Source organism: Nelumbo lutea, chromosome 1, assembly GCF_056320005.1.
Source record: "Nelumbo lutea isolate HS-2025 chromosome 1, American lotus-T2T, whole genome shotgun sequence".
Lineage (NCBI taxonomy): Eukaryota > Viridiplantae > Streptophyta > Magnoliopsida > Proteales > Nelumbonaceae > Nelumbo > Nelumbo lutea.
Window position 1 is genome coordinate 176,200,544 of NC_142684.1, and position 11,754 is coordinate 176,212,297.

The window sequence follows — 11,754 nt, forward strand, 5'->3', positions numbered from 1 at the left end:
AGATTCCCCTACTTTCACTTTGACCAATAAGAGAGATGGAAAAGGAAAAATTAGAGAAACTTGATAGGGTGGTTGAAAACCAACAATGGATAGATGAATTTAAAAATGCATAAGTTAGAGTTCAAGTCACTATTAAATCTGGCCATATTCCCATTTCAATGGATATGGACTTTAGAAGGACTAGGGAAATCTTTAGGTTTGAATAAATGTGGACTGATCATGCAGATTTCAAAAAATTGCTAAAGAGTACTTGGAAACAATTCCGAAAAGGCCCTCCGCAAATCAACCTAGGGAACAAATATAGAAATTTCACTTCAGTTTTGAAGTTTTGGAACAAGGTGCTTGGTAATGTTCAATAGAGAATAGCACAACTAAAGAGGAAGTATAAGAAGAAAACTCAAAATTAGGCCTAGAGCACAGAATAGATAAAGTAAAGGATCTGGAAGCAGAGTTGGGTGTTTGGCTAAGGTGGGAGGAAATGATGTGGCATCAGAAGTCAAGGGTTAACTAGTTAACACATGGGGATAAAAATACAAAATATTTCCACTTAATGACAAAAGGGAGGAGAGCTCGGAATAGAATTTCATGCATTAAAAATCAAAGAAGAGGTTGGGTCTCAAATGAAAAAGAAATAGTAGAGGTACTAGAGAATCACTTTAAGGGTATTTACCAAACTTCAAACCCAATTCATCTCAAGAAATGTTGAGTGGGTTGGAGTTTTTGGAAAAAACAACTCACAGTTGAAGAGATAAATGAGGCTTTGTTTCAAATGGTTCCAAGGAAAGCACCTAGACTAGATGGCCTCCCTAACCTTTTTCTTTCAAAAATATTATGGACAGAAGTAGGGGTTGATCTGGTCAATGTTGCCCAAAATTTGTTCTTAACAAGCAATTTACTAAGAGGATTAATGAAACCTTCATTGCCTTGATCCCAAAAGTAAATAACCTTGAAACAACCTCTCACTTCAGACCAATAAGCTTATGCAATATTGTGCATAAAGTGGTAGCTAAAGTCATGGTCAATATGATGAAACCAATGCTAGGGAAGCTAATTAGTGAAAATCGGAGTGCTTTTACCCCGGGCAGGTACATACAGGATAACATTTTAGTGGCCCATGAAATTATATACTTCATGAGGAAAACTAAGGGAATGACACACTAGATGGCTCTAAAACTATACATGAGTAAGGCTTATGACAGAGTTTGAATGGTGCTTCTTAGAACATGTCTTATATAAATTGGGTTTTGGTGAAAAGTGGATAAGGTGGGTACTGCAATGTGTCAAATCTGTCCCATATCAAGTCCTAGTTAATGGCTGTCCAGCCCAAAGATTCCATCCCCAAAGAGGGTTAAGACAAAGAAACCCCTTATCACCCTACTTGTTCTTACTTTGCTCTGAAGCTCTCTCAACGAAACTGATAGAGACAGTAAATCAAAGAAGGATTTCTGGTCTTAAAATTAATAGAAATTGTTCTATTGTCTCTCACTTATTTTTTATAGATGACAATTACATTTTCACCAAGGCAAATCCTAAGGAAGAGCAGGTCCTAGTGGACACTCTCAAATTATATGAGGGGGCCTCTGGATAGTAGGTAAATTTCTAAAAGTTTAAGATTTTTTTAGCGAAAATTTCCACCCAAGACCGTAGAAGTTGATGACTAATTTACTTAAAATAAAGTGGAAGCCCCCTCTATTTATTTAGGACTCCCTACCAACATAGATAGATCAAAGAGAGCCCTTTTCAACTTTTTAATTGAAAGAGTGGAGAAGCTTTTGACAAAGCGACAAAGCTTACTTCTGTCTCAAGTAGGGAAAGAAATAATGCTAAAAGCAATTGCAAGTGCCATCCCAACCTACACCATGCCCTTCTTTCTATTACTAAGGGGTGTATGTAATACTCCGAAAAAACTCCTTATTAAATTCTGGTGGGGAAGCTCTATAAAATAAAAGAAAATTTACTGGGTAAAGTGGGATGTCCTAAGTAAGAACAAGCTGGCTGGGGGTTTAGGGTTCAAAGACCCTTACAATTTCAATGTGGCTTTGCTGGCCAAACAGGCTTGGAGAGTTCACTTTGACGAGCAAAACATATGGGCCAAAATCATTAAATGCAAATACCTTAAAGGATAAACCCCTTTTGGATTCAAATATCCCAAGACATGGCTCATGAGGTTGGCAAAGCATTGTGGTAGCCAAAGAAATTCTAAGGGAGGGGACTTGATGGGCTATTAACTCAAGTACAAAGGTGAAAATATGGGAGGACCCCTAGCTTCCGAAGGTTCAAATTTTTAGAATAATAGGATCCAAACAAAACAACCCAGATATAAAGTGGGTTAAATTTCTATGGATGGAGGGAGAAAAGAGATGGAATATCAATAGATCTCTAATTGAGAATCTGTTCGGGGAACCCTATGCAAGCGGTATATCAATATCAACCTAGCAAATGGGAATTGGGATGATAAACCCAGATGGACATTACACCCAGTGGCCAATACACTGTTAAATCCGGGTATTATGTGGCAACAATGATTATGAATGACAGCATGAGAAATAGCAGAACTAACTCCCAGGTTTTGAATAAAGTGCAATGGAATCAGGTATGGAAAGCAAAGCTAGACCCAAAAATAAAAAATTTCATAGGGAAATGTTGCAATAACTCCCTAGCAGTAAGAGAGAACCTACAAAAAATGAAATTAACTGATGATAACAACTGCCGATTTGTAGAACAGAGACTGAATCCATAATGCATTGCCTCTTATTGTGCACTCATGCAAGCAAGACTTGGTTTGGTAGTCATTTCAGTCTTAAGCCTGACCAAGCTTTAAAGACGAAACCTTTTAGTTGTTGGCTCCCATCCTGGCTGGAAAGTTGCAACAAGATGAAAGAAAGGAAAGACGAGACTCTGTCTTTTTCTTTCCTCCTATTGTGTAACATTTGGAAAGAAAGAAATAAAAAGATCTTTGAAAATGTTGATCCAGATCCAATGGTATGTTTGTTGGTGACTTACAGGATGTAGAGGGAGAAACTGAGGACTTTTCCCATAGAATAGTAAGATTCTTCTCGGAAGGCGGAGAAGGTTCTTTGGAAGGCCCCATTGCAATCACCAAAAACTTAACGTGGATGGAAGCTTTTTGTGCTCAGGGAGGGTTGGTTTTGGTGTAGTTTTAAGGGGGAAGGTTTTAGCAGCTACTTTTGGAAGCTTAACTATTCAGGCAGAAGGCATACCAATCCTCAAAGGACTTCAGCTTTTAAAAGAGAGATACCAAGGAAAAACTAATGGAATCTGATTGCCTCTTGCTGATCAAAGCTCTTAATACCAGATAGTTTGATGCAGCTTCGGATGCTTTAATTTTTTTTTTTTTTTTTGCAAAGATATAGAGGAGGTTGTTGCAAATCTGAATGTTTCTTTTGGTTTTGTGAACAGTTGTTGTAATGATGTTGCCCATGAGTTGGCAAAATGAGGTCTAAGGGAGTCTGGGGTCTTTGCTCAGGATTGTCGTAACTGGATCCAATCGCTGGCAAACCAAGACTTGAGTTAGACCTATGAACTTGTTATGTTCTCAGTTTCTGTTTTAGTAATTCTATTGCTTTTCTTACCAAAAAAAATCACTCCCATTGAGCCCAGAGGTGACTTCCCAGTGGAGCTATTTTTAATAGGTTCAAAGCAGCTCAATCAAAGCTGAAACCCTCAAAACCGGGCTCTGAAGTCTGAATAATTACCGTATTAATAAAGTTATGATTGAAAAATAAAGTCTAAATGCTAACCAGTAACCATCAAACAAAAACACTTAAATCTTAACGACCAAACCTAAGTTCTGATTGGCAAGCTTCTACTAATCTAGTTACAACAATGTTTTATAAATTTTAATTTATCAACACGCCCTGCCTAGTCCAAAGTAAACCTAAAGTCACCATTTGGAGGTCTCAAAGGATGCTCAATGGGGTACAAGGCATCACATTGCTGATTGTAGGGTTTTGTTAAATCAAATACCCCATAGTTCAGTGCAGTTCATTAAAGATCCAGAACCTTGCTGTGCACTTACTGGCCAGAAAAACACCACTCTTTTGTCAAATATTTACCTGGTCCCATGTTCCAGATTTTATGTGTCAAGCATTCCCAAATGATTGTACACTGAACATTTCTAGTTAGTTTTCATGCCATTTGGCGTAAAAAAAAAAAAAAAGCGCCAAACAACAGGATCAAAATTTGCTCCTCGGAGAGTGCACCTCATACCGACCTCACAGCCCCATCCCACCTTCTATGCGGAACATCTCCCATGAATAACAACATAAAGTATGGGAGATGTTCCCAATTAGATCCGTTGTGAGAATGGTGTGAGGAACAGATCCGGACTAGAAATAACGAGTTTTATTAGTAATGTCTAACACCACACATCCTCTTCGAAAATTTTAAGACTGAAAACTGGTTCACTGATTAAAAAAAAAAAGGCTGATTTTTAGAATGCAACAAGCATCCGAACTTGAATTCTAGGGGAAAGAAAAAGTAAAACAAGTAATAAGATCGAATTTATGGAACTAGCGACTTGCAACAATACCACCATCCTTAAAATTTCATGAAAAAGAGATTATAAACAACCGTATACTAGACCGATTGTACGATTGCATGTAGGGCAGCAAATTCAGTGGCTGCCAAGTTTCAGTTACATCAACAACAGAGAGATGCGCTTCAGCTGCTAGTCTGAGAAAACAGGTAAACGTATCTACATTGCGTATAACAGTGGCTAGGTAAGCCACTGGGTGTTTTGTTGTATTGGGTTGAGATTTGGTATTAGGGACATGATTATGAGCTGCTGCTACTTGAGTATCAAACCCCTGGCAATTATCACAATCAGCTGCAACAGATTTACCTGAACAAAACTCACTGTGATCTTTACAATAGTCTCCGTTACCAGTGATATGACCCTTTTCAGATGATAAACACAGGCAATTGTCTCTCTCTTCATGAGGGTTGGATTTACTTGGGTTCAATAGAATAGAAAGCACTCGAATAAGGTGTGGCAGGCATACTGGATCATAAATTACATCTGCACCAAGCCTGTCAAAAGAGAAGTGACAACATGAGACTTCGATGTTAATTAACAAAAGCTGAAATGCAGGAAATTTATCAGTAGCCTCCACCTCTATCGGAAGAATGATTCTAATAAACTTACACATCTAGGATATAAATCCATTCATCCAAGCAATTACATTTGGCCAAATACCTAGAAAAATTATAGCCCAACTGGATAAATTTTTGGGTTATGGATCAGCTAAACTGGGACTACCAATCAAACTCAAAGGCCCTTGCATATGCATAATTTTTATGTCCAAGACCTCTAATATCATAATGTTTGGTGATCTCCTCATCATCATCAATTTTCAAAAAAAAAAAAAAGATCTCCTCATCATCAGAAATGAGACTGTACTCACACTATGTCCGGCATGAAATCTTGTAATTCTCTTTCTGTTGAAGATTCCCATGGCAGATGTTTGCACTCCACCTGAAACTTAAAACTTAATCAATATTGGACATTGGAGACTCTATTACACAGCCATCAAAACATTTCTACATCTCTATTGACACGCATTATCTCCATAAATATGATACTAGCCTGTTGCATTTGAACCAAGTTGATATATATATATATATATATATATATATATATATATATATATATATATATATATATATATACACTCCAATGAAGTTAATACACATACAACAGCACAATCCCTCATTCATCCCTGTTACTATTCATATCCACTACCTAGAATTGAACCCATTAGTTCATGGTGGAGCAACATAAAAATGACTGAGTGTCCTTACCCAACTTATGAAGTTCTGATATTGGCTTTGATGCATCTCATTCTCTGTACTCAATTGATAAAATTCTAAATTAAGCTTCATGTTTGCTAAACTTGACAGGTCACCATCACTTAGTATCACCTGCAACAGTGCTATCCATATTAAAACATCTTACTAGGCATAAAACATTTGGAATCTACCACAAGTACGTCATGAATGCCATGAATCTAAATCTAATAATGTCGATAAATTTTGATATATACTGTTTAAACAATGTAATGCTTGGGCATCATCAACATCATAAATGAGCCCACCGCCCATATATCTACAATAAATGCAATGAATACACCCATCCAGATTTGCCACTTCACTGGATATGGCACATATATACCCGTTAGATACCTTTCCCTTCCAAAATCAATTGACTACTTTTGCACATTCAACAAACAAGGCCAACAGTCCAGACAGCACCATATCGTTTGGATGATGAGGAAATTAGGAAACTCAATTGATCTGGTATTTGTGCAACGCAAGATCAAAGATAATGAGCATGTGTATACCATGTATACAGACGATGATAGACTTAGTTTGGTACCATTAATATGATAATTGCTAGGTCAGTATACCAGTCAAAGCTAACATAATACATTAATACTTCTTAGTATTTAAAGCGAAGAGTCAACACTGTAAATTAAGAAAAACTTTGATTTGTTAACTTCATCAGAGACATAATCTTCAAGTAACATACCTTGGAGGCTTTTGCATGGGTGAGAGCAATACCAACTAAACCAACACCTGAACCTACCTGTTTGGAAAATACAACACTTAACAACAATCATATATAAAACCCCCATGTTTGGGAACCCAAAACTGTCTAGAAGAGAAATAATAACTATTCTAAAAGGGAAGAACAAACTGAAAGGAAAAATAAACAATCTCATCAAGTCAAAGAAGAATTGAGAGAAGCAATAAAACATTCTCAGTTTGATAACAAGGAATAGCTTTGAGGCCTAAAAGTAATGAATTTTTAAAAAAGAGTATTCATTTACATCAACATTTGCAATTTCATTTAGTAAAAAATGAAAAGAAAAGAGGTAGCGATATTTGTATTACCTCAAAACAAGATTTACTAGAGAATATTTCTGGGTAAGAAAGTATAAACTCTGACAGGAAAAGACTTGACGGCCAAATGGCACACCTGTATAAATCAAGCAACCATGCCAAAGGCAACATTAGCAAGATTGTAGTCAAGAACAAATTAGTCAGTGTGCAAGATCTAAAATAGATGAATCAAACATATAAGCAGTTTTCACAAGATCTAAAATTTTGCAAATATCTAAGAGCCTTCACAAGGAATTGCCTTTGCGTTTATAACACTTTTAAAGGAAAAAGTACATATACTAGCAGGATTTTGTTAATTTTTTTCTGGCGATAAGTGATCAACAAAAACTTCATTTTATATTCAGACAAGAGTTATGTAATTTTAAGATCAAATCTTACACATTAGTAGTCATTGCAACCAAACTATGACAAGGTGGATTGCAGAAGGATTCTGCATAGGCTAGATTACAACCCTTGCTTGCAGCACAGGCTCCTAGATGACATCAATAGGAATGCAGAAGACCCACAACCATTGAAAGAAAAACCTTATGGTTTGATAAAACCCAATTTTAAAGTTTATTTTTTAAATTAAAAACTGATGATGTTTAGACTAGAGTTGTAAGATTTTTTATCCTGTTTATGGTGAAAATTTCAATAAACTATAGAATTTATTTTTTTGGTCTCCTTTGAATTCATGAAACTACTGTAAATGGAATGGGACCTAAAGGTTTCAATTAGTTAGTATTCCAGACAACTGTAAATGGGATGGTTTGACATTTTTTGGAGTAAAATTTTCAGTAATATTTTCTTCATCCTAATTGCATGCATAAGAAGGGGTTTTTCTCTCTTCCACCAATGATAGAAGTTAATGTGTGAGATTCCCCTATTGACATTTATACTGTCTCATAGACTTCAGAATGGTTGTTTGATTGATTTCTGTCCTAGTGCCAGTGTTGCACACAGTAATCAGAATCTGATGTGTGTCCAGGAGTCTGAATCATCAAGACGACAAGACAAAAAACAAAGACTCACAGGCACATCTATAGAGAAGTATAAACTATTAATTATTAAAATGGCCCGTATTTTTTCTATTCTGATATTTTACACCCATGGCAAAAGGTTTAGAAGTTTAACTTTGTTACTCAGGCTCAGTTTCGGAAGAGTGCAAACCCAAATATGTTCCGTGCAAAACCTTGTATATCGTATTTATAAAACTTATATTTGTATTCTTCCCAAACTGAGACTTAAGAACATTGTATGGGAAAAATAGCACTTACTGCATACATTAGCAGTTCATTTATGTTAAATAAACGAGAAGACATAGGAAGTATCAGTATCCGATGCATGTCCAACCAGGACACTTCATCCAACTGGAGAGTTATACAACACTGCCTGGTGCATATGAAATTGGTCTCTGGGGCTCCATGAAACTTGGTACTACTGGTATGTTTGATCACAAATCTCCTTGTGAAGTTCTGATTTGGTGACAATGTCCATAGGGAACAAATCCAGTGATGTCAAGATATGGGAGGGATCTTCAAGGATTGGATCTACCCTTACCTCCTCAAGGGATAACCCAAGCTTTCAGATTAGAACTCTTAAGTTACATAGTATGAACCCAAGCTTTCTTTCTTTCTTTCTTTTTGTGTGCGTGTGTGTCTGTGATTTGAAAGTAATGATCAAATTTCATTAAGCGAAAATAGAAAGAATTGGTTAAGTTTTTTCACCACCAAAGATCAAAATGAAGAACATATAAAAGCACTCTCCAAAACAAAAGAAAAGGTTACAAAAGGTCCAAGTTGCCTACAAATTATCCCCAAAATCCTACCTCTTAGCCTCCTTGGAAACAGGGTGTGCAAGCAACCAGTCCATGATCCATTTTCCAATATCAGCAATAAGCTTGTATTTTGGGCATATTTTGCCTTCAAGTATATGATGTTCCTATCCTTCCAAAGATAACTTGCTTTCCCATCTTGTGTATATAGTAAGGGGAGTTCCACTTTCCCATTGAAAAGTGAGAGCGGAAAAACATTGACATCATGTCCTGGTTACTCAATTAGATGCAACATCAAATAAGTTGTACCATCTTGTTCTTTGATGCAGCAACAAGTGTGAGTGAGACGAAATCATAAAGACATACTCCCAACAGAAGAATGTGACAAGAACTTATCAGCCTTGCCAAGAGATTTCCAGTTTTCGTCAAAGGGAGATACAAAAGAATAGCCTTTTAAAATCCAATAATTAAACAATTTTTAGCACCTGAATTTTGAGATCAAGAAATATCAGGAAACTTGATTATTTCCTAGGCATCAAATTCGCAAGGTCAAAAAAAAGGTATCTTTATTTCCCAAAGAAAGTATTCTTAGAATTATTGAAAAAGAAACAAAGTACAAAGAACCCCCACCAGTCTATGCAAAGAGTAGCAAAAATACAGTATGCCTAATACAGCTTACCCCCAATACAGTATATGAAAAACCCATGGAACATCCAAGAAGGATTCATCATTATCATCATCATCCAAGCCTTAGCCCAACTATACGGGATCGGTTACATGAATCCTGTTTCACCATTTTGTTATGTTTAATGTCATATCCATCATTCCATTGTTAAGTTATGAGCACTTAAATTATTTCTTACTAATTCAACCCCATGTCCTTTTTGACCTACCCCTAGCCTTTGTAGCCCCTTCAACTTCAACAGATCACTTCTTACAAGTTTTGACGATGGTCTTCTATGCACGTGGCCAAATCATCTTAGAAAGATTGATCCCAATAAATTCTCCCTCCTTGAGTCTGAGCTCTTCAATCCAAGGGCTGTGATAGAGAATTTCACAATAATTGGACTAAACAGAACAAAATTTTCACTCTTGAATCCAAAGATTTAGCTTCCCTAGTAAAGTGATAAGAGTCCAAAGACCCTCACTATTCTTACACATCCACCTGATTGCCACCAGTTGAGAATCTGCCCCCACTTCTAGCCTGGTGAGCGGTGATGCCAAAAGTGAACATTAATCACAACCCTCAAGCAAAGGCATGACCTCAAGTTCCCAACTAGAACAGTCCCCTGATACCCATGAATCCACTAGTAATATTTCCTCATGAAAACAATGGTTGGTGGTGAAATTGCTTACAAGGACTTCTTTGTGCCCAAAACTACATAGTTAGATCGTATGACATACTAGTCAGTAAATAAAACAATGATTAGGAAAACAACAAAATAAATCAAATGGAAAATTTGAAGTATACCCAGTATCTCCTTCCAGCATGTTGAGTGAACATAGCAATGGAACTACAATTTTCATTGATCTTGGACAACTTAATAATTCGGAGGAACCTATATTAAGTGAAGTGCAAAACAACATTGCACATATATGTAAGTAAACTTTGAAGCAAAGATAATGTTAACTGCCAAAAGTAGATGACGTGAACAGAAATGCTTACCATCAGGAAATAGAAAAGAGATGGTCTTGCAGACCTTGGTATTGACCTTCAACGAACCATCATCCTTTCGGAAGGAAGGGGGAAAACCACATCGAACAAGCATTAATCCAATGAAAAGTTGCTTCCAACATAAGAAAATAAATCTTGTAAAAGCATTTAAGGCATCATAAAATAGAATTATGTACAACATAATTTCTTCCGAATGTAACGTAAAGATTTTGGGAATTTAACTGATAACCACTAATCCACTATTAACCTTTAACGATGTCATATAACATGCATACTGTTCGTATAACTCATCCAACACATTATCAGAATTTGACTCCACATCAACGATAACCCTCTTCAGAAAGTTCTTTATGTATGAGTCGCTCGGATGACTCCTGCTCCCCTGCATGTAGTAAATTTAATCGTTTGATGCCATACATGATTACAAATAATGAAAATGAGCTTTCGGGCAATTTGCAGAAATAGACACATGAGACTTGACTTACAGCATTACTAATGCACTGCTCCCAAATGAAACTCTGAACTTCCTGGGAAATCGACCCTCCACCACATTCTCTGGTGAAGAAAAGATTTACAGAGGCAACTTTAAGTTGAATATAATCTTCCCTATTACGTATTAAAATTAGCTAGAGAAGCGGAATTATATCGAAATACTCTGCAAGAAGTAAAAAATAAGATGAAGAAGAAGAAGAAGAAAAAGAAGAAATACCGGGCCAGGGGGATTAAGCAATCGATAGGCTCCATAGCGACGAAAGCTGAGAATAAGTGGAGACACGCAGGATTCGAAGGCTCGAGTCCTTGACCTTGGTGTTCCTCCATTATTCCTTGTTTGAAAATCGAGGCCGGTACGAACTATGTAGGTTTAGTTTGCGCTACTTGGTTGCGAACTTGCGAAGCTGTGTGAAAGAGGAAGTGCTAGACACGGTATCCGACTGTCCGAATTCGAATTAATAATGCTATGTTTGGATTAAAGGAAAAGGTAGGAAAAGGAAGAAAAACGTAGGAAAAATCTATACAAAATTTGTAAAGATTTTTTACATTTTCTTACTTTTTCCTTCAATCCAAACACAGCCTAAGTGTAATCCTAATTCCATCCATTTATAATTTGGATCAAATATGTATCACCCCTACTTGATCTGTATAATCCAATTCGATTTAAATATAGATATCATTATATCTACTTTGAATTTATAATGAGGGGTGATTTGGCCTTATCTAATAAGTAAAGGACACATGGACATGACCTGTCACCAGGATGATAACTCAGCAAAGAGAGCCTTGTTATCAGTTTGGGAGCCTATGTGTTCGGGCACCTCGGCACCAAGGCCACTTTGGCACCCAAATACCGAAGTGACCCGTAATCGATTCTATAAGCTTCTCAACGGACTTCGAATCTCCCGGG

At 36.7% G+C, this 11,754-nt stretch overlaps 1 protein-coding gene across 1 annotated transcript; it reads right to left on the reverse strand.

Annotated features, from left to right (window-relative positions):
- Nucleotides 1-4,540: 4,540 nt before the first annotated feature.
- On the reverse strand, nt 4,541-11,296 carry LOC148879391 (S-adenosyl-L-methionine-dependent methyltransferases superfamily protein). Its single transcript, XM_088960918.1, has 10 exons — nt 11,062-11,296; nt 10,838-10,907; nt 10,600-10,734; nt 10,344-10,407; nt 10,149-10,236; nt 6,916-7,000; nt 6,551-6,607; nt 5,824-5,943; nt 5,427-5,497; nt 4,541-5,052 (listed from the first exon to the last, which is right to left on the reverse strand). The coding sequence occupies exons 1-10, from the start codon at nt 11,169-11,171 to the stop codon at nt 4,569-4,571; spliced, it is 1,284 nt and encodes a 427-aa protein (XP_088817044.1). The 5' UTR covers nt 11,172-11,296; the 3' UTR covers nt 4,541-4,568.
- Between the last annotated feature and the right edge of the window lie 458 nt (nt 11,297-11,754).

Excerpts from the sequence above, each read along its gene's own strand:
- LOC148879391 (XM_088960918.1), bottom strand. The coding sequence starts at position 11,171 with ATGGAGGAACACCAAGGTCAAGGACTCGAGCCTTCGAATCCTGCGTGT. Across the intron at positions 5,498-5,823 it reads ATCAGAACTTCATAAGTTGG|GTGGAGTGCAAACATCTGCC; the intron begins GTAAGGACACTC and ends TTTAAGTTTCAG. Across the intron at positions 5,053-5,426 it reads GATTTCATGCCGGACATAGT|GCTTGGTGCAGATGTAATTT; the intron begins GTGAGTACAGTC and ends CTCTTTTGACAG.